The following is a 22777-nucleotide window of genomic DNA, read 5'->3' on the forward strand; positions in this document are numbered from 1 at the left end:
ACAGTATCCAGTATCAAATAGGAGTAGATAAATATCCATTTTGTTCCCCTAGATTAGCTAAACCTTTTCAATATCTATGGAGGATCTAATTACAGAATACTCAGCTTCTAAATAACACTCATCAACTGCTATAGGGACATTGACAAATTGTCAGTGCAATTAGATAAAAATCAGCTGTTTCTGTCAGATCTTCAAGTAATCATAAGGTCAGTTGCTTTTATGAATTATGTAATGGGGAATTAATACAACAGGCAAACAATATTTTCTCTTGAAGGTCTTGAAGGTCATTGTCTTGGAAACATTAACTGCCTGAAATCTTGGCTTCAAATTTCTGATCACACTTGGAAAGTTTTTCTGCAGTGTAACAGAACCACAATTTCTCTTCTGTGATTTAGACTGGGTAAGCATTTCTTTTAAGTCAAAATACAACCACTATGTGGCCTGACTAGTGTCTTATAAAGCTTTCAGCATTATCTCTTTGCTTTTATATTCTATTCCCCTTGAAATGAATACCAACATCACATTTGCCTTCTTTACCACAGATTCAACCTGTGAATTAACCTTCTGGGAGTTTTGCTCAGGAACCCGTAAGTCCCTTTACACCTCTGATGTTTGAATTTTTTCACCATTTAGATAATAGACTGCACTATTGTTCCTATTACCAAAATGCATTATCATACATTTTGCCAACACTGTATTCCATCTGCCACATTTTTGCCATTTCTTCCAATTTGTCCAACTCCTGCTGCAATTGCTTGCTTCCTCAGCACCCCCCACCCTTCCACCTATCTTTGTATCATCTGCAAACTTTGTCATAAAGCCATCAATTCTACTTAATCATTGACAAACAATGTGAGAAGTAGGGGTCCCAATACTGACCTCCTGAGGAACACCACTAGTCTCTGGCAGCCAACCAGAAAAGGCCACCTTTTATTCCTACCTCCTGTCAGCCATTCCTCTATCCATGCCAGTATCTTTCCTGTAAGACCATAGGAGTTTATCTTGTTAAACAGCCTCATGTGAGGCACCTTATCAAATGCCTTCTGAAAATCTAAGTAAATGACATCTATTTCCTCTCCTTTGTCCATGCTGCTTGTTACTTTCTTGAATAATTCTAACAGATTTGTCAAGCAAGATTTTCCTTTACAGAAACTATGCTGATTGACTTATTTTGTCATTAGTCTCCAAGTACCCTGAAACCTTGTCCTTATTAATAAACTCCAACATTGAGGTTAGGCTAAATGGTCTATTATTTCCTCTCTTTTGTCCTTCTTCCTTCTTAGAGAGTGGACTGACATTTGCAATTTTCCAGTCCTCCAGGACCATGCCAGAAACAAGTGATTATTGAAAGACCATGACCAATGCAACTGTTACCTCTTCAGCCACCTCTGCAGTGTATTCTATCTGGTCCAGGTGACTTATCCACCTTAAGACCTTTCAGTTTGCCTAGCACTTTTTCCTTTGTAATAGCAATGGCACTCAATCCTGCTCCCTGACACTCACAGACCGCTGGCATGCAGCTTGTGTCTTCCATAGTAAAGACTGAAGCAAAGCACTTATTAGGTTCATCTTCCATTTCTTTGTCCCCTACTACTACCTCACCAGCATCATTTTCCAGTGGTCCAATATCAACTTTCATCTCCTTTTTATTCCTTATATAACTGAAAAACTTTTAGTATCCTGCTTTATATTATTGGCTAGTTTGCCTTCATATTTCACTTCCCTTCTTATAGCTTTTCAGTTGCCTTTTGTTGGATTTTAAGCTTCCCAAACATTCAATTTCCCACTCACTTGACCACATGAGTTGTCAAATCCTTGAAAGTAAGTCCAAAGGTTATGGAGTCAGTTCAGTGTTGAGGTGAGAAAAGTTATTCACTATTCACACTGGTTCAGAGGCCTGACGGCTACAGGGTAATAACTGTTCCTGAACCTGGTGGTGTGGTACCTAAGACTCCTGTACCTCCTGCCCAATGGTAGTTGTGAGAAGAGAGTGTGACCTGAATGATGGAGTCCTTGATGATACATGCTACTTTCTTGTGGCAGCACTCCTTGTAGATATGTTCAATGATGGGGAAGGCTTTGCATGAGATGGACTGGGCTATACATACCCACACATTGTTCCATTGCTGAGCTTTGGTGTTTCCATAGCAGGCCATGACGCAACCAGCCAGAATACTCTCCAAACGCAAAGAAATCTGCAGATGCTGGAAATTCAAGCAACACACACAAAATGCTGGTGGAACGCAGCAGGTCAGGCAGCATCTATAGGGAGAAGCGCTGTCGACGTTTCGGGCCCAGACCCTTTGTCAGGACCTGACAAAGGGTCTGGGCCTGAAACGTCGACAGCGCTTCTCCCTATAGCATACTCTCCACTTAGCCTCTATAGAAGATCGTCGGTTTTAAATGACATACACAAACTTCTATGAACGTAGAGGCACTGTTGTGTTTTCTTTGTGATGGCACTTACATGCTGGTCCCAGAACAGATCCTCTGATGTAGCTTTACTGCCCTTGCAGTGCATATGTACAGCCAGTTAAACACCTTCTCAAAATACACCCGAGACAGAAACTTCCTTCAAGGTATTTAATCAGATCTTACTTGTGAAACTGCAGAAAGTTGAGTAAAATGTGTATTAAGTTCAAAACAGAGTCATAGCACATCTGAATATACTATCAATTATTCTCACAAATGTTGTTAACCAAGGCAATACACAATACTCCATAACTACACCATGTAAAGAACAGTAAACTCGCGGCACAATATCTTAATAACAATAAACATAATACTTCCTTCAAAATCTATCTACTAAATCTTCACTAATATTACCCAAAGGTTCAGATATTGCTGTTTCAAAGGCAAATAAATACAGGATGGAGATAGATGTCTTTCATTGTGGGCTTTAATCAGTTAACTTACAAAGGAATTGTTATAAATAGCTGATGTAAAGGAAGTGATGTTCATGCAAAACAAACTGCACCTCCAGAGGCCAGAACAATTGTAACACCAAGGAATTTAAAGTTACTGACCCTCTCCACCTCTGATCCCCTAAAGGATTGGCTCATGGACCTCCAGCTTCTTCACCCTGTGATCAATAATGTCTTTACTTTTGCTGATGTTGAGTGAGAGGTTGTTGCTATGGCACTATACAATTTCCCTCCTATGTATTATTCCCTCACTAGTTCAACAACAGTGGTGTCATCAGCAAACTTAGACGTGGCACTAGAGTTGTACTTAGCCACACAATCATATGCATTAAGTAAGTAGAGAAAGGTGCTCAGCACACAGCTTTGTGGTGTACCTGTGCTGATTGTGTTTCCTTGTGCCCCGCTAAAGACTTCTTATGTTTAAGATTACTTCAGCTCCTTTCTTTCCCACACCATTTTAGAAACTTCCAACACTACAAATAATGTCCTTCCATTTTGCATTCCCTATTACAACTGTAGAGTCATACAAGCACAGAATAGGCCATTCAGTCAGCTGGTCCATGCTGAACAAAACCTCTATCACATTTACAGTATTTGGGCATATTGCTTTAAACCTTTCTTTATTATGTACCTGTCCAAGTGTCTTTTAAATGTTAATGCACCCTCCTCAACCATTTCCTTTGGTAGCTCATTTTATACAATGACCTTGTCCCTGATGTTCCCATTAAATCTTTCCCCTCTCAACTTAAAACTATGCCTTCTAATTCCTGTTTCCCAATGGTTGAAAAAAGACTGTGTGAATTAGGCCCCTCTTTTTTATTCACCTCAATAGGATTACCCCTCAATTTCCTACACCAATGAATATTAATATTTATATTTATGCAGCAATCTGCCAACTAATGCCATACAATAAATATATTATCTATTTTTAATAATGTTCGATGTGGAATGATAAGTAATTACTGTTTCTAGTGAGAACTTTTAAACAGTGCCAATGATTTATTTGTTACCTCCATCTGGAAGTTTAAAGGGGGGTGTGAGACAGGGTCTTCATTTTCAGTTGTCAAGTAACTGCAGTATTACCAATATAAGTCTTCTTCAATAAGGTAGGAGTTAGGTGTTGACATCCCAGCGTGGAACTCAAACCTACAAGCTTCTGTCTGAATTGTGAAGTGCTATAGCATTGTCTTGTATATTTAAAAGTCCGTTTTTCAAATTTTGAACAGTCATTTTAATAAATTACTGCATAGAAGAAAATAATCAATATTTTTCATTCACATTTTAATTACACAGAGTGCACAGGAGTCCCAACATATTTATGCCATAAATCAATGGCTTTGCTGATGATCGCATCTGTGTTCTCCTGTGGTATCTAAGCAAACACATAAATAGCACATCATTAATATGAGGAAAAGTAGTCATATTAACAACATTGAGTCATTATAGAATGGTCAACCCATGGGTCAAAATAAGGTATCTGAAGAAAAATCTGAACAATGTTCTTATTACACTTGATTATATTGTATAGTGACTAATGCAACATCTTCTGTTTATAACTGTAATAGGAAAGATTACAAATATAAAAAATGAGGTAAAAAATAAACAATTTAAATAAAGAAAATGATATAAGGGCAAGATATATTGATGCCTCCACCTGCCAAGAATCAAACAAAAACTGAAGCAAAGCATAAATTGCCTCGCATTTGTTTTAGAACATCAGACAGAATAGACAAAATTCGAAGTAAATTTATTATCAACCTACATATATATCACCATATACAACCCTAAGATTCATTTATTGCGGGCATTCACAGTAACTACAAGGAACACAACAGAGTCAATGAAAGACTGTACCCAATAGGATGGACAATAACCAATGTGCAAAAGATAACAAACTGTATGAATACAAAATGAGGGGAAAAAAACAAAATAATAAAAAAATAAATATGCAATAAATATCAAGAAAATGAGTTACAGAGTCCTTGAAAGTGAGTCCATGGGATGTGGGACAATTCAGTGATGGGGCAAGTGAAGTTATCTGCACTTATTCAAGAGCCTGATGGTTGATGGGTAATAACTGTTTCTGAACCTTGTGGTGTGGATCATGAGGCTCCTGCACCTGCTTCCTGATGGCAGCAGTGAGAAGAGCATCTGCATGGTGAGGTCCTTGATGATGGATACTGCTTTTCAGTGATAGCAGTCTATGCAGATTTGCTCAATGGTGGGGAGGACTTTACATGTGATATATCCGCTTTATCCACTTTTCTAGGTTTCTCCGTTTAAGGGCATTGGTGTTTCTATACCAGACTGTGATAGAATGAGTCAATATACTCTCTTACCATACAGCTATGGAAATTTGTCAAATTTTTAGATAACATGCTTAAATCTTTGCAAACTTCTCAGAAAGTAGTGGCACTGCCATGCTTTCTTCATAATGGTACTTATGTGGTGGGCCCAGGACAGCTCATCTGAAATGATAACGCCAAAGAATTTAAAGTTGTTGACCTTCTCTACCTGATTCCCCAATGAGGATTGACTCATGAACCTTCACTTCCTTCCTCTTGAAGTCAATAATCAGCTCTTTAGTCTTGATGACATTGAGTGAGAGGTTGTTGTTGTGGCACCACTCTGATATGCTACTGTAAATTGATCCTAATATGCAGATGACTAGTGGAATCTTATAGTGAGTTGATCAGTATGCGGGGAGAGCAGGTTACAAGTAAAATTGCTCAGAGCCAGCACTATGTCATAAAATAATATACTAATACAAGCTTCTAAAATAACATATGGACCAATTAATTCAATAAATCAAAAACAAAATCAAACAACTGAGATCTCAAATAGAAATTAAATATCCAACAGTGCTAGTCAAAGGCATTTTTATTAAATAATAACATTCACAAAACAGTAACTGCATCTAATTATAGATCTTTCATTACTGGGGAGGCAATTTTCTCAGGAAAATTAGCAAAATGTTTGCTGACAAGTGTACTTACATTAAGAAGGAACTGTGAAATACTTTCTGCTTTATTCATTGCCATTAATTTCATCTTAAAAGTTAATAAGATTTCCATGGCTACGAAGACCAGAATTCTGCATGATCCACTTATGACTTTGTCCCAAACCCTGAAAAGCAAAACATTATCAAGATGAGAGAATCCTAATTAAAACCTGAAAAATATAATCATAATGCAAAGTACCATGATCCACTGTCCCCTCCCATCAGATTCTCTCATCTTCTGCCCTTTGACACTTTCATCTATCACCTCCCAGGTTCTGACATTATTCCCACTACCCCATCTCTTATTTGCCTATCACCTGCCAACTCTTGCTTCACACCTTTCTCTTCAAGTTTTTGTAAAGAGCTATATCCCCTTTCTTTCCAGATGAAAGGTCTCAATTTGAAATGTCGACTGTCCATTTCCCTCATAGATGCTGCCTGATCCACTGAGTTCCTCTAGCAACTTGTGTTTTACAGAAGAAAATGATTCATAAAATAACATCTCATAAAAAGGAACTGGTCCTGTTAATCTATTTTTGGTGATTGAATTTAGGAATATGTATGATGGACTCTCTCTCTCTCCCTCTCGCTCATTGCTCCCAAGGGAAGGCACCTGCGTTCTCTCTCTCCGTCAATGCTGTCGCAGGATGGTACCCAAGTTCTGGGTCTGCAGTTTGTGAATTGCACTGCAGTTTAACTGGACTCTTTCAGTTTTTGTGTTTTTATATTCTGTGTTTTTGTTTGTTCTTTCTTGCTGCCATTTACATGATGTTTGTTTTTTGCATGAAGGTTGATGTCCTTGTTGCTGTTTGTACAGTTTGTTATTACACATGGAGAAGGGTTGATGTTCATGTTGTCATGTGTGAGGTATGATTTTTAATGTGTGAGGGGTTTTGATGTGTTTTGTTTATGGGTTCTATTGTTTTTGTTGCTTCGTAGCTGTCTGGAGAAGACAAATCTCAGTTGTGTACTGCATAGATACCTTGATAATAAATGTACTTTGAACTTTGAAAACTATAAACTTTGAAGGGAAAAACCTCCGGTCAGATTAGATTTGTTTATTGTCATGCACAGTAGGGTATAATGAAATTCCACTTTTAGATGCAGCTCACAATGTAAAGAGTATACATGTATCCCTCAATGACTCACCATCAAATGTCCTATGCAGGAAACTGCATTCATGCTGGTCTCAAATGAAAAGCTTTGTTTTGCTATCCACTTCAACACCTTCTTTTGACAAATGACTAAATGACTTGACACAAGCAATACCACGTGCCTTTGCATGTTAAGAATTTTAGCATCCAAGCAACCCAATCCGTGTTTGAATGGTATAAGGAAGTTACTTTTCAGAATGGCAAATAATAATTTAAGCAGACCTGTACTAAAGAGAGGCTGCAACTCTTAATATGATTATAACAGGAGGTGGACATTGTAGAAACCAAGAAAAGAGTCTTAAGCATACTGTACATATCCAGGTAGAATTCAGCAACTTTAAATGTCCAAAAAGTTCTGTACCATTATTCAATCAAGAAAAAAAAATACAAATTACCAAGCAATTAACCTCAGTGACATAACAGGTGCTGAATACTTAATTTTTCAGATGTTTTTTAATATTTATCACTAATTACTTTATTTGGTGTGTATAGTACCACTAAAATCATTTCCCCTTCTCAGGCTGAGAGCTATGAAACTTTATTACTGGGAAAGACAAGTTTCTTTGCCACAGTAGATGTTGAAACAGAGCTAGAAAGACAGAAAATCAGTGGTTGAGGAAAACCTGAAATGGAGTCCCCAAATTCACAAGGCAAGGAGGGTGATACAAAGTGCACCTTATCTATGTAAGATACACACATTTTATATCATACTTCATAAGAATACACATTTTATGTACTTTTAACCATAGACTGCCTCAGGAATTGCTGCTGCAGTTCTATACTGCAGTCATTTGAGTCTGTCCTGTGCACCTCCATCACTGTGTGGTTTGGAGCCGCCACCAAGCAGGATAGAACCAGACTACAGCGCACAGTGAGGACTGCCGAGTGCATCATTGGAGCCTCCCTGCCCTCTATTGTGGACCTGTACTCTTCCAGGTTGAAGAAGATGGCGGGGAACATCATAAAGGACTCCTTCCATCCTGCCCACGGACTGTTTGAACTGCTTCTGTCTGGTAGGTGCTTCAGATCCCTCCAGACTAAGACTAATAGGCACTGGAGAAGTTTTTTCCCTACTGCGGTCTCTTGCTAAACAGTTAACTGCCGGTTAACTGTCGGCTAACTATTACTTGGATTGCACTACTTGTATGCATAATCTATATTTTCATTTATATTTATCATTATTATTGTTATGAGCAGAGAGACAACATCTGCCGGAAGTAAATTCCTTGTATGTGCACAGGTACTTGGCGATTAAAGTCTGATTCTGATTCTATTTCATCACCTTTCTATAGGTGTATTTTAATTATCATCAAGCCCCCAAATCTCCATCCTACAGGATAAATGGCAAAAACGCAACAAGCTTCCTTCTGACTTCGCCATGACCATTTCCACAGTAGCGTAGAAGACTAAGAACATCACGGGGACACCCTCATCTCCAAGGCCACCTCCAAGCCACGCCCCATCTTGAGTTACAGATACCGTAAATTCTGGTGTATAAGCTGAGAATTTGGCCTTAAATTTTGGTCCTAAAATTAGGGGGTCGGCTTTGGAAAAATGAATACACGGAAGACAGGTCGTATTTATTGGCTGTTTTTGAGTCAAATTGGTTCTACTGTTGACACATGAATTCTTTGGTTTGTGGCTGGAGCACGGACATCAAACCACCGGGGATGACTGCAATGTCTGTATTTTCAGCTTTCAATGCTGCTTCAACCACCTGACAAGTGCGCTTTGAACATGTCCCAGACAAGTAGTGACTTTTCTTTCCTGACACCTTCGGGACATCGACACCACACCTCTTTAGCCCACTTCAAGCAACCTGCTTCGTCCATCTAGCAGCGTTCTTGAATGTAAACAACACCGCACAGGAATTTTCTGAGCAATCTTTGTTTTTTTTTTGTCTCAACACAAGATCACATCTATTCATAAATCGGGTGCACCAAGTTTGCGTAGCTTTGAAATTTTCGCTGACCTCACGGTGTTTCTCGTCATTTCTCTGCTAACAATGTATCCAAACAGTCATTGGTGATTCATCCACTCTAAAACTTTTTCTTCCAGTTCTGGCCACTGGCATGTTTTCCCGCGGTTTGCACATTTCATCTTTGGCATTTCCCTCAGCGTGTCCTCTCCACTCTTGCTCGTTTACACTAAGCTCCTTAGCAGCTGCAGAATTGTTTGTTCCTTTAGCAAAATCACAACCTTCAGCTTGAAGCCAGCATCATGTAAGTTTGACATCAGTGGTGGGTAAATTAATGGAAAGTATTCTTAGAGATGGTATATATAATTATCTTGATAGACAGGGTCTGATTAGGAACAGTCAACATGGATTTGTGCGTGGAAGGTCACGTTTAACAAATCTTATTGAATTTTTTGAAGAGGTTACTAGGAAAGTTGATGAGGGTAAAGCAGTGGATGTTGTCTATAAGGAATTCAGTAAGGCCTGTGACAGGGTTCCACACAGAAGGTTAGTTAGGAAGGTTCAATCTTTCGGTATTAATATTGAAGTAGTAAAATGGATTCAACAGTGGCTGGATGTGAGATACCAGAGAGTAGTGGTGGATAACTGTTTGTCAGGTTGGAGGCCGGTGACTAGTGCTGTGCCTCAGGGATCTGTACTGGGTCCAATGTTATTTGTCATATACATTAATGATCTGGATCATGGGTTGGTAAATTGGATTAGTAAGTATGCAGATGATACTAAGATAGGTGGCGTTGTGGATAATGAAGTAGGTTTTCAAAGCTTGCAGAGAGATTTAGGCCAGTTAGAAGAGTTGGGTGAACGATGGCAGATGGAGTTTAATGCTGGTAAGTGTGAGGTGCTACATTTTGGTAGGAATAATCCAAATAGGACATACATGGTAAATGGTAGGTAGGGCATTGAAGAATGTAGTAGAACAGAGTGATCTAGGAATAATGGTGCATAGTTCCCTGAAGGTGGAATCTCATGTGGATAGGATGGTGAAGAAAGCTTTTGGTATGCTGGCCTTTATAAATCAGAGCATTGAGTATAGGAATTGGGATGTAATGTTAAAATTGTATAAGGCATTGTACATTGCTGAATTGAGGCCAAATTTGGAGCATTGTGTACAGTTCTGGTCACCAAATTACAGGAAAGATGTCAACAAAATAGAGAGAATACAGAGGAGATTTACTAGAATGTTACCTGGGTTTCAGCACCTAAGTTACAGAGAAAGGTTGAACAAGTTAGGTCTTTATTCTTTGGAGCGTAGAAAGTTAAGGGAGGACTTGATAGAGGTATTTAAAATTATGAGGGTGATAGATAGAGTTGACGTGGATAGGCTTTTTCCACTGAGAGTAGGGGAGATTCAAACAAGAGGACTTGAATTGAGAGTTAGGGGGCAAAAGTTTAGGGGTAACACGAGGGGGGACTTCTTTACTCAGAGAGTGGTAGCTGTGTGGAACGAGTTTCCATTAGTAGTGGTAGAGGCAGGTTCGATATTGTAATTTTTAAAAAAAAAATGCATTTGTTTTAATCTTTTGTACATGGTGTTCACAAACTCAATACTGAGTACACGTACTGGTCCCACCACCACATGTTATGTTTTAACGAGATTACAATGGATGCTAAATGGTTTCACGATCCTTTTCCATTGGAAACCTAATCCAAAATTTCTCTCCCTGAATTATTTATTAAGAATTCGCCTATAACGCTCTACAATGTGCAGGCCTGTTTTCTTAGCAGGTACTGGTTCACAAAATTTCCAGGGTCCGGATCCGGCAAAGCTGAGTACCGCATGTGAGATCTTCTGATCTTTTCTGGTTAAATCAAAAACCTCTACAAAAGGGGTCTGCTTATACAAAGGTAACATGAATAAGTCACTTTTCTAACCTTGAAAATGGGGGTTGGCTTATATTCCAGAATATATGGTAAACATGCTCTTGGATTTTGATTCTGGGTATAAGAAAGTACTCTTGGATCAAAACCTTGGAATGCTTTCCTAGACACAACCCAGCTCAAGGATTGCAGCAATTCAGAAGACAGTTCACCAACATATTGTTTTAAAGCCAACTGCATACAGGCAACAGTTTCAGCACTGTTAATAACTATTCCTTCATTGTGGATAATAATGTGTTTTTATATCTAAATAGCAACTCAACTCTTAAAATTTCCAATGTCAATTATTCCTTCCTTCCTTCCTTTCTATCTTGCTCTATTCTTCCATTCCTCAGCCTACATATATAATCAGCTGCAGATTTGTACTACATGATTAAACATAGATAACAGGATCAATGACATAATGAGTTGAATGAACTAAACTGATCAACTGAAACAGAATTGGGTGTAGAAGAAATCAAGCTTGGTGAAGGACAACCAAACTAAAAGGAAAGGGTGTAGCAGATTTGACAGTTTAACCTTCAAATCATCAGTTTTCACACCATGGCAAGAGTGAGCATAGCAACAAAACACTAGGTGGTCATCCTGTATCAACAAGGTCTCTCCCAGGCAGAAATTTCATGGCAGACAGAAGCTTCAAAATGTGCTGTCGACCAGAAATGGTCAGCCACAGAAACTGAGTGTAGCAGACAAGAGACACATCAAGACACACCCCTTCTAAATCAGAAGAGGTCCAACACTGCTATCAGCTCTGGACTCACAGAAACCACTTGAATCCAAGTACACTCCTCTATAGTCAGAAGTCCTATTAGAAGTGAAGAGCTGATGCCAAAAAGCCATTCTTCCAAAATGGAAATAAAACCAAGAGACTCACCTACCCTCAATAACACAAGGACTGGGGTGCTGAATAATGGCAAGTGCTCTGGACTGATGGGATAAAATCTGAAATTTTTAGCTCTAACAAGAGGCAGTTTGTTTGCAGAAGACCGGAATGAGTGTCTGCAGCCAAAATTAAAGCATAGAATAGGTTCCCTGCAAGTTTGGGACTGCACTTCTACAACTGGAGTTGGTGATCTGGTCAGAATTAATGGAATCCTCAATGCTCAGATGTACAAGCAGATTCTCATCCATCATGCAATACCATCACGGAGGCATCTGATCACCCAGCTTCATTCTGCAGCAGGACAATGACACCAAACACAGCCAAGGTCAAAAAGAACTATCTTCAAAAAAGAACAAGGAGTTCTGCAACAGATGGTATGTCCTCCTCAGAGCCCTGAGCTCAACATCATCAAGGCTACTTGGGATTATCTGGAGAGACAGAAGCAAGAGAAAAACCCAAAGTCTGCAGAAGAAATGTAGCAAGTTCTCCAAGATGCTTGAAACAATCTATCAGCCAATTTTCTTGCAAACATGCATAACTGTGTACCAAAGAGAACTGATACAGTTTTAAAGGAAAAGGGTGGTCACACCAAATATTGACTAGATTTAGTTTTTTTACTATTTACTACTCTTTAGATTTTTTTGATATTTAGAAACTTCTCATTTCATTATTCTGACTCTTTTGCACAGTAGTGTGCCTCACTTTGTTAGTAGCATTCCAGCTATCTTTCTAGCAAGACAAAGAATGAACTATGCATGATACAATGATAGCATTAGCTGAAACATTAAACATCTCAACTAAAGAAAATAAAAACTTCTCTTCTTTTGTGTGGGGAGGGGGATCTGGGAGCCAATGTGCCTGTTCCATTTTTGTTCTTTTTTTTTGCAGGGAGGGTGGATTTGGGAGTTGATGATCATCTGCCTTTAATTTCTTTTTCTTTCTTGGTCTCAAGGCTACCTGGAAAATTGAAGAATTTCAGAGATGTATACTTTGACAATAAATGAACTTTGATCTTAAAACTGAGTTCAACTTCTCTGCATGACTTTAATACGTACTCTAAGTGACATTTTAAATATAGAATCAAGGAAGATTATATGGCTCTCTCCATTAACACCACAAGAGGATTAATTTCTCACTCGTCTGTGAATAGTCTTAGGATCTCACTATGCACAAAAAGCTACAACTGATGGTCACTATTCTTCAATTTCTTCATCTAGAAATATAAATGTCCTATTCTTTATGAAAGCAAAACTGTATTTATCGAACAGCAAATTAGTGAGCATTAAATGGATTTCACCATGAGCTTCTTGAAAATTACCTTATGAGCTCACAATCGACATTAAGCACAGAAAACATCTGTAAAGTCAATATAATAATTATTTTGCTACATCTCTAATAAAGTAGTATAGGTATACTCTTATTACAAAATTGAGTGCCTACCTTTGAAGGCTTGACTCAGGTAAATAGCCTGCAAAACAGTGTGTGAACCACACATCATAGGGGAGCTTATTCATGGCTGAGCAGGTTTTAAGATGAGCAAGGAGTTTGCTGTCTTCTAGATTCAGGTACTTTTCAAGGCTCTTTGGCTGCACCATTGATTAAAAAAAATAGAAATTATCAATCGTTAATTTTCTTCCATTAAGGTTAAAATTAAAGGGCTTTTCTATTTCTACAAAAGTAAAATACCCCTGGTAGTGGAGACACAAAATAAAAAAGAAAACGCTAATAATATAGAGCAAAACTTGAAACACCTTTGAAGAGAAAGACTTAATACTTCAAACTGTTAAATTTGCATCAGAACTAGGAAACAATCCTGCCTGTTACAAGCCATGCATGCTCACTGCTACAAATTTATATTTCTAAGGATATGTCAGAATTGATATGCTACCTCAAACTATCCCAAACAAATAGAATCACAACTGCAATACTGCACAGGAAAAGGCAATTCAGCCCACTAAGCCTGGGACAGTTTCTAGTAAAGCAATATCAATCCCAGGAGGCCTGTAAATTGTCTTACTCCAGGTGCCTATTCAATTCCTTTCTGAATATCCACACTACTCTGATTTAGCTGGTGTCACCTAATAAAAGCCTATGTGCGTGTCTTAATATCCTGACATTGGGAAACATTCAAAAATATTTGAAAGAATTATACTGTTACAAAATTAATTTTAAAATACATTTCTTTTAAACAATTTAAAACTTTTAATGGAATTCAATGAATAAAAATACATAAATTACTCTTATTTATTTAGCTAAGTACCTGCTGTTCCTGTCCTTTCAAATGAACAGACCTTGTGATCATGTTTTAGCAGGCAGTATAACTGCTAAATAAATCGTGGATCTTGGAACGCCACAGGTGTATATTCTACTCTTGAAATTGAGTAGCAAGCAACTCTTGAATATTTCTGAGTTAGGAGGGCTCAAATATTACCTCAGCATGTGCAGATCTCCCATCGCTCTATACTTAGAGAATATGAGGCAATATTCATTGCTCTTCAGAAAGATGACCAGAGATCTGAACAAATCTGGTTGGTATTCCTAAAGCTAAAACCTGGTGTTAGCTAGATCTCACAATCCTAATTTGATAGACTACATGATAAATCTCATTGTGTCAGAACTGTTGGCATATCACTCAAGAATTCCTCAAGGTTCTAGTGTGAGCACATAACATATACACAGCTGCACTATTTGGCAAGTAGTATAATCACATTAAAATATGTGCTTATAATTTGCAATTAAAAATGGAAGCAAATTGATACCTATGCTCCTTTCTCCAATTTCACAACTAATATTTCACAATGCTACTTTCACCTGACAGAATAATCAGGATCTTGGTTAAACATCTCATCAGAAATTTCCAACAATGCCTTAGACACATTGCTTCGAACTATGACAATTATTGTGCTCAGTCATAAAGTTTAACAACATATTTATTAAAACAACAGCAATGTTTACTGACAAACAAAATCATCCCGTAAATTCTCCTTTTGCTTTTGATTGTGAAAACAAAGATGCAAGCTCAAAATGCAATGCACTTTTCATCACTTTTCATTCTTAATCACTGCTGCTTATTTTATAGCATAAAGGCCATTCCCTGCTGTTATCAGCATTTACAGTGGTTATCATGTTACTTACCAAGTGAGGCAGTGAATCTCCATATTTATTATTAAATTGCTTCACAAAACATTTAATTAACCAATAGGCATCAACATCATTCTCCATCATCTCTTCCATTGCTTCTGCAATTGCAATTAACATTTTGTCCTCTGGTCCCTGAGATAAAAAAAACAAGCTTACAAAAAGTATTCAAATATTATGTGAAAGGAATGCTTATTCTCATCACTGCAGGAAAATCAAGTTAATGAAATAATATTTCTTTTATTTCCTGTCATGATATTCACAAAGCTAAAAAGCCTACATTTATAGTATATATGGTGACAACAATCCTGAGATCTACCTTGTAACTACTTATTTTTATAGCAGGGTGCTCTCAGATTGAACTGAGTCAGAAGAATGACAAAACCTAGACCAGGGAGAAAGGACTGGCTTAGTTTTCTTAACACCACTTTGAGACACATAGATACCTGATATCTATTACCCAAGGTTAAAATGGCAAATACTAGAGGACTTGCATTTAAGATGAGTGGGCTGAAAGGTTTCAATACAGCTCACTGCCACCTTTTACAGTGAAAATTAGGTAAGGCAATAAGTACAGGCCTTGTGAGAGATGCCTAGATCTTGGATCAGTATTTGTATTGAAGCCCAATACCTTAGCGGCTGGCTACCTAAGGCTGTTTATGAAGCAGACTGAAATAAATATGCATAATTAATTTTTGACATTGAAAATATAATGCCAAAAGCTAGAAATTAAACAAAGTGTATCAGAATAAATATGTTAACAAATTTAACTTCCAACAAGATCATAGCTTTTTTTAATCAACTCTTTCTGCAAGACACATCACCAGCCTCCCCAAGCAACTAAAGTCATCCACCACTTCCCCTGAAATACATTTAGGAAAGGAACCTGTATAAGTTTGGGATAATCTTTGAATAACACTTATAAGCATCATACAAACCATTTAAACAGAAACAATTATTTTTATATTCTATAAAACAAGAATGCTATATGACATAGATTTTAAACTTCATACTTTAAACTTTGTAAATGTGAGTCAGTAAATCAACTGCTTAATTTTTAAAACTACTTTTCCTGACTTTTGCTGTCTCCAAAAACTAAATGTTATGTCAACAGTAGAAATACAACTGACCAGTGACTGAGACGGACAGCGTGGCAGAATTCCAGACTCTAACTGATACATTCGGAGGTAAACCCAAACTTGTGGTGTGGAATCCTGAACAAAACGGATAACTTGCAATGCTTGCAACAGGTCCTCATATTGTTCTTTCCGAAATGTTGCTACGGCAGCATGAGATTCATAGTGAGGAGGGAGAATACCTTTGAAAGCATGGGGTAAATATTAATTACAATGCTACAGATGAAAATATTCCCAATCCAATATTCACTTCTCACATCTCAGTTCTGTCTGTCACACAATAAAAAAAGCCTCACTTTAACCAGATTTATTCCATTGCATTTATAAAATAAAAATGGCTTTTATCATAGACACAAACAGTTTTTCTTTTCTTCAGTAGACAAATGAAAAAAATGGATGCTCTTTAATGCAATGCTGTCAATATGCTTCAGTGATAGGACATTTGTCTTAAATTACAAGGCCGTGGATTCAAGCCACAATCTAGTAAACTAAGCACATTATCTCGGATGATTAGTCACTGCAGAATTTTAGAAGTGCTACATCTTCTGGGGTGCTATGTTTCAGAATGAATCAAGGCCCTTTCTGGCCTCTCAAGTGGGTGAGAAACACATCTTGTCACTATTAATAAATGCAGTTTCTGGCTATATCTATCGCTCTGAGGCAAATGAGTCACATGAGGGAATCTCACTACCTATCCTTGATATTCAAGGACATTACCATCTCCAAATTGACCATCAACAACACCCAGGGGTCATCACTGATCAGAAGCACAAATGAACCTACCACTTAAATACCACGCCTAAAATAGAAGAGCAGAGGTTAGGTATCCTGCAACGTCTGAGTAATCTCCTGACATCTCAAAGTTTTTCCGTCACCTACAAGGCACAAATCAGGAGCAGTGCTAACCAATCTTTTGTGCTGTAGGTTTTCTATGTTTCTATGAAGCAGCCCACGTCAAACACCTTAACCAAACATTCCCTCTCACTGGCATAGAGCGGCTGCAGTGTGTGTATTATCTGCAAAATGTATGGCTGCTTATCATCATAGCTTCTCTGCACCTTCCAATCGTTCAAACTCTATTATCATGAAGGGCAAGGGCAACAGGCCAGTGGGAGCACCAGATCGTGCAAATTTGCTCCACAACACAGAGCTGGAGTTGTAATACCAGTCCTTTGTCTTCACTGTATCTAATTTCTGGAACTCCTAGCCCAAGCACTGAAGAAGTCTGTATATTAGAAAGACTGCATTGTTTCAAGGTGGCTCAGCAGCACCTTCTCATGGGCAATTTAAAATGGGCAATAAATGCTAAGCTTGCCAGTGATATCCAGATCCTGAGAAATAAATTAATAAAACTTGACATCCTGAGTGATTATTAAAGATATAATCTCGCCATTACATCCTACAATAAGATTACTTAAACATACCAAGCAATACTTTCCATACAAGAGTGCGATACATGGTTGGGAGAGGATAGCGTTGAGCAAAAGTGCATAGCTTCTCAAGATCTGCAAAATCAATACGTAAAACTTCTTTTTAAATTTTAATGGAACCAACATACACGTGTGTAAAGCTCTACTTGCTAACCCATAGATACACTATTAATTTCCGCTAACTTGCAACACATTACACTGGACAACAAATTTTTTCAAAAGTGCTGCTTCCTCGAATTTTTTTTTTGTTTATGATAGACTGCTTGAAGATGAACACAAGTATACTTTCAGGCTACTTGTATTACGTAGGAATTTGGAGAAACAACAAATTAACTTTTATTGAATATAATGTGTTTAATTGCATAATGGTGCTGATGCTTTTAAGTTAAGAATATTTTATTAATGATTTTCATTTGTACTCAGTATCTGAGGCTTCTCGCTTAAGTGTCCAACAATAATTCGCCAGCATTGATGGATTCCAGTTGCCCTGGTATCTTTTCTCCATGACCACATTGTCCTGGTGAAATATTTCACCATGCTCGTCACTAACAGCACTAAGGTTTGCAGGGAATACAGAAAATGACTCTTTAGTGACATGTTGCATTTCATGGTTTTATATGCTTGAAGCATGCTTTCAACCAGCTGCATGTAGTTTGGTGCTCTGTAGATGCCGAGAAAAATTTCAACAACTTCCTTGAATGCCTTCCATGTGATTTTCTCCAGTCCCACTAGAAATTCTTCAAACTGCCTGTCATTGATGATGTTTGATTTGTGGACTAACAAAAATGCTTTTCTTAATCTTGGCAACAGTTATTCTGGGAAGCATCTGTCTCAAATATCAAAATCCTTCTTAGAAATTTTTGTGACTGGTGATAGCAAATTCCATCTTTACAGTCTTGAACCCAATAATTGTTACTAAAAACTGTCTTGCCATGCAGCAGCCGCGCCGCTTAAGCATGCCCAAGCAAGTCTGGACAAGATAGAAAACTTTCCAGCTTGCATAGTAGGCAACAATTTAATTGATTTGAATTGTGAATTGAAATAATAAACATAAGTTTATTTTAAAAATGGTGCATGATAGGAAAAGTTCATGGTGATTTTCATGATCAGTAGCCCAAAATTCATAAGATATAAGTATTCAGGAAACAAAATCTTTGTTGTCCGGTGTTATCAGAACTATGAAAAATATTTCAGTCATTTCCATTTTTTTCAAAAACAGTTTTATAACTGTCCTGATAAAGGCCTCGGCCCCAAACAGCAACTGTTTATTCCCATCCATGAATGCTGCCTGACCTGCTGAGCTCCTCCAGCACATTGTGTATTACTCTAGATTTCCAGCATCTGTAGAACCTCTTGTGTTTATAATAGTTCCACTATATTCCTAGCAGTAAACTTATTTATTTTACAACCATTTCTCATGTACCAAGGGCGCACAACAGAATTAATAAGTCAAAAAATCTACATTTCACACAAACTTTTCAATCAATTTCATACTTCATAAAGTCAATCTGACTGAATTAGACTTTGCAGTACCAACAATGCTTTCTGTTGTAAATTTTATTTCAGCATTTTGTTAATTACCAGTACCTAGAGTTAGCAGTGCAACAATGAATATTTTAAAGTCTCTTATTATACCCAATGGATCGTCCTTCAGCAGGATCTCAAGCGATTTCTTCTCTTCAACACCACGGAACCCAACCTTTTCATAATAGTGAGAACGGAAATTCCTCTGAGGATCCTCAGCCATTTTTCTACTGACAAAGAGACTAGAGTCATAGAAAAGTACAGCACAGAACTAGACCCTTTGGCCCATCCAGTCCATACTGAACCATTTAAACTGCCTTCTCCCATTGAACATGGGACTATGGTAATCAGAGCCAAAACTTTCTACCATTATCAAAACAGGGGGAGACAATGCATTTTCAATGAGAAATTTAATGTTACTTTTGTATATGGAAATGTATATGAAAATGTTAGTGCTGTATTTCCCAAATAAAATCTTCACAATGTCACCAAAATCTACTAAACAGGACATTTTATTGTTGAATAAGTCATACAGGGATGCATTTAGAAGAGATAGCATGAGCCTCCCTGTGGAGTTAACTTTAATCTACCAAGAAAGACAAATCACTTAGAAGGAAAAATAATACTTGAACTTTGTACAAGAGAGGAACTGATGGGCAAAGGTACATTGTTCGCTGAAATGGAGAGAATAAGGTGGTGAAAGTCATTGGTACTCCTGTCTTCATTAGTTAGGGCATTGAGTGCAAGAGTCAGGATATCATGTTATGGTTGTACAAGACATTGGTGGGACCACAGTTGGAATATTCTGGCTAAATCTGGTTGCCTGGATATAGAAAGGATATCATTAAGCTGGAAAGGGTGCAAAGATATTCAACGATGTTACCAGGACTGGTGGGTTTGGGCTATGAGACACAGGATGGGCTGGGTCTCTTTTCACTGGAGCACAGGAGAGGCTGAAGGGTGACCTTATAATGACTTTTAAAATCATAAGAAGCATATTTAAGGTGAATGGTTAATCTTTTTTATTGGGGAGGGGAATCTAAAAATAGAGGTACCAGATTTAAAATGAAAAATCTTAAATCCAAGGAATAACTTCTTCCACACAAAAGGTGGTGGGTATACGAAACAAACTGCCAGCATAAGTGGTAGAAGTGGGTATGACATTTTTAGAAGGCCATCTACCAATGCAAGCAAATGGGTCGAGTGGGGTAGGCAACTTTGTCAGCATGGATGAACTGGGCTGTATGTTTCTATGGTTTTTATAACTTCATAAATTCTCAAAAATCTGAGAATAAATCAGAACGTGCAGTCAACCCAGTCAAAATCAGCCACCGAAAAGTACAGCAAACACACAGAGAATGGCTGAGTACACGGGTGCACAAACACTGGCAGGTTCTGCATATACCCGCACACGCAGTGTAAACAATAAAGAGGTTTGCATGGACACGCTCACACAGTGAGATGGGAACTGCACACAGTGATGGAGTCATACGCGCAGACATTCAGTAAAAAAGGTTTTGTACATTCACACATACAGCGACAGCGAAGTAGTCTAAACAGAGTCGAACCTCCTGCACTCGTCAGTACGGCAGTGCCCAGGGCAGTGTGTGCACCATGCCACCTGAAAAGCACACGACCACCTCTACTCACACCGAGGACCCACCACTGTCTGCCACACCAGGCCGCGATCCAATCCCTCCCGCCGTTTCCCGGTCCGCCGACGTCACCGAGTCTGGATGCGCGTGCACGCGAGAGGCGAGAGTTCGGGCGCGCGCCGACCAGGAAGCAAGGAGGATCGCGTGGAGCGGCGTGCGCGTGCACGCGAGAGGCGAGAGTTCGGGCGCGCGCCGACCAGGAAGCAAGGAGGATCGCGTGGAGCGGCGTGCGCGTGCACGAAATTGGCGGGTCGGCTGGGCTTCCGGGTAACGCGCCCGCGTTCGCGCGCGGAGAACCGCAAAGCGGGTGGTTCCAGGGCATGATCGGGTGCGCGCGCGACAGGAAGTTACTCGACGCTGCTGCTTCGGGGGTTAAAATCTGCAGGAGGAAGGATGATGAATTATATAGAACGGCAGTGGCTTTGGGGAGTAATGAGTAATTCGAATGGTAGCGTGTTTCGAGCTGGAGGAATGCAGAATCAAGCGGAGTTGGCTGAGCCTGCTGTTAGGAGTTGCTCTCAAGCGGGGGTGGTGGTGCTAGAGGCAGGGAGTGAACGACAGATGATATTGGTTGATAGGAGTTTTACAGAGGAAAGTGACTGGCAAGCTTCTGGGAATCTGAAAAATAAACGACAAATCGAGGATTGTCATCAGTGGTGAAGGCGGTAGACAGTGTTACGTTTTGCAATTTCAAAACATTAAATTAATTCGAAAGAAAACGTTGGTGTAGTTAAAGTTTACTTTAAGCGAGGCGTGTACGTATCACGTGGTAGCGCGATGGCGTTTGCAATTCACGTAATTTTACATATATCCCGTTATTAATTAACAGACAAGGAAAAGTTAATCAAACTAAGTTAATCATATTAGAATATTACTAAAATAGTATTTAAATATTAAATACACAACACTCCTACCTGCTGAGCTATAAACTCTAACTATATAGATTGCATCTCAACTATATGCATAGTATAATCTATAGTACAACCACCATATACGGCCATCCACAACATAGTAAATTTTAAATTGTCTCATTCAGGCTTAAAGATTTACTCTTAGAGAATTTCTTACTCTTCTGGGATAACGTCTTTCCTGAAAGCGGGGGCAGAGGTGCCGTAATACTGCTTGGCGTTGAAACTTGTGAATGAAATGATCTGGTTCTCTGGTCTCCTTGGTGGTTGTAGGAATTGACTGACACGGTATGAAGTGGTTCTGATTGCGGTACCCAACTTTCTTCTCTATCAGTTGACATTCTGCTCTCCTCAACTGATTGAAGTGGCGTCTCCAGGTGATATCACTCAATCTCCACTACGTAGGAGAGTGGTCCAGTTCTGTCCTTAATTATTCCACGTAACCACTTTTGATCACCTCTATAGTTCCTCACCAGGACTTTGCCCAGGAGTGATACCTAAAGCTCCTTGTTTGAGGAACCTCCAATTTGTCACAGCTGTTTGTCCTACATACTCCTGAGATTGGATTTGAGGAGATCCAAGCGTGAATGTGAAGGATGACCCAGAAACCGCATAGCTGGCCTATGCGAGGAGGAAAATGGCGGACTTCTGCTTCAGTGTTGGTATAGTGTGCTCTGCTGACATTGCTGTCAGTGTGTTCTTTAGACTATGGACAAACCTTTCCACAAAGCCATTTGTAGCTGGGTGTTATGGTGCAAATATGTCTTATCCCATTCATTTTTAGGAATGATTGAAGCTGTTCTGTCACAATCTGTGGTCCATTGTCACTAGGTGTTCCTGAGCATTAGTCCTTGTGAAGAGGCTTCTCAAGCAATCAAAAGTGTCAGAGGCAATTGGGAACACTCCTGGCCACTTTGTAGCTGCTACCAAGAAGTTTGTGCCTGTGAACAGTCCAGCAAAATCCATGAACTCCTCTGCCAGGGCAATGCTGGCGATTTCCAGGGGTGGAGAGGTATTGCTCTTGGCATTTTCTGGACATGTTGCCATCCCCTACAGTACATGACAACCTGCTTGTCTGCTGCCAGGCCATCAGCCAAAGTTTCAATCCAACACTTCCATTTTAACCACACCTAGATGACCAGCATGTAGCTCCTCCAAGACTTTAACT

At 38.9% G+C, this 22777-nt stretch overlaps 1 protein-coding gene across 15 annotated transcripts; it reads right to left on the minus strand.

Annotated features, from left to right (window-relative positions):
* Positions 1-2569: 2569 nt before the first annotated feature.
* On the minus strand, positions 2570-20837 carry tbc1d7 (TBC1 domain family, member 7). Of its 15 annotated transcripts, none has more exons than XM_059945589.1 (8): positions 20710-20837; positions 19158-19273; positions 17517-17597; positions 16087-16274; positions 14954-15091; positions 13259-13404; positions 5921-6050; positions 2570-4296 (listed from the first exon to the last, which is right to left on the minus strand). In XM_059945589.1, the coding sequence occupies exons 2-8, from the start codon at positions 19267-19269 to the stop codon at positions 4210-4212; spliced, it is 882 nt and encodes a 293-aa protein (XP_059801572.1). In that variant the 5' UTR covers positions 19270-19273; positions 20710-20837; the 3' UTR covers positions 2570-4209. The 15 variants fall into 15 exon arrangements, with proteins under 15 accessions (XP_059801572.1, XP_059801566.1, XP_059801567.1 ...); XM_059945583.1 differs by having other exon boundaries at positions 19110-19273; XM_059945584.1 differs by having other exon boundaries at positions 19110-19276; positions 20710-20831.
* Between the last annotated feature and the right edge of the window lie 1940 nt (positions 20838-22777).

The sequence above is a fragment of the Hypanus sabinus genome, chromosome 20 (assembly GCF_030144855.1).
Source record: "Hypanus sabinus isolate sHypSab1 chromosome 20, sHypSab1.hap1, whole genome shotgun sequence".
Classification (NCBI taxonomy): domain Eukaryota; kingdom Metazoa; phylum Chordata; class Chondrichthyes; order Myliobatiformes; family Dasyatidae; genus Hypanus; species Hypanus sabinus.

What these genes read in the sequence shown, in the direction of transcription:
- tbc1d7 (XM_059945583.1), bottom strand. Translation starts at nt 19,269, where the DNA reads ATGGCTGAGGATCCTCAGAGGAATTTCCGTTCTCACTATTATGAAAAG. An exon ending in TGTATGGAAAGTATTGCTTG is followed by an intron (nt 16,275 to 17,516) that starts GTATGTTTAAGT and finishes ATGCTTTCAAAG; the next exon opens with GTATTCTCCCTCCTCACTAT. An exon ending in GCTGTCCGTCTCAGTCACTG is followed by an intron (nt 15,092 to 16,086) that starts GTCAGTTGTATT and finishes TTTTTATCTCAG; the next exon opens with GGACCAGAGGACAAAATGTT.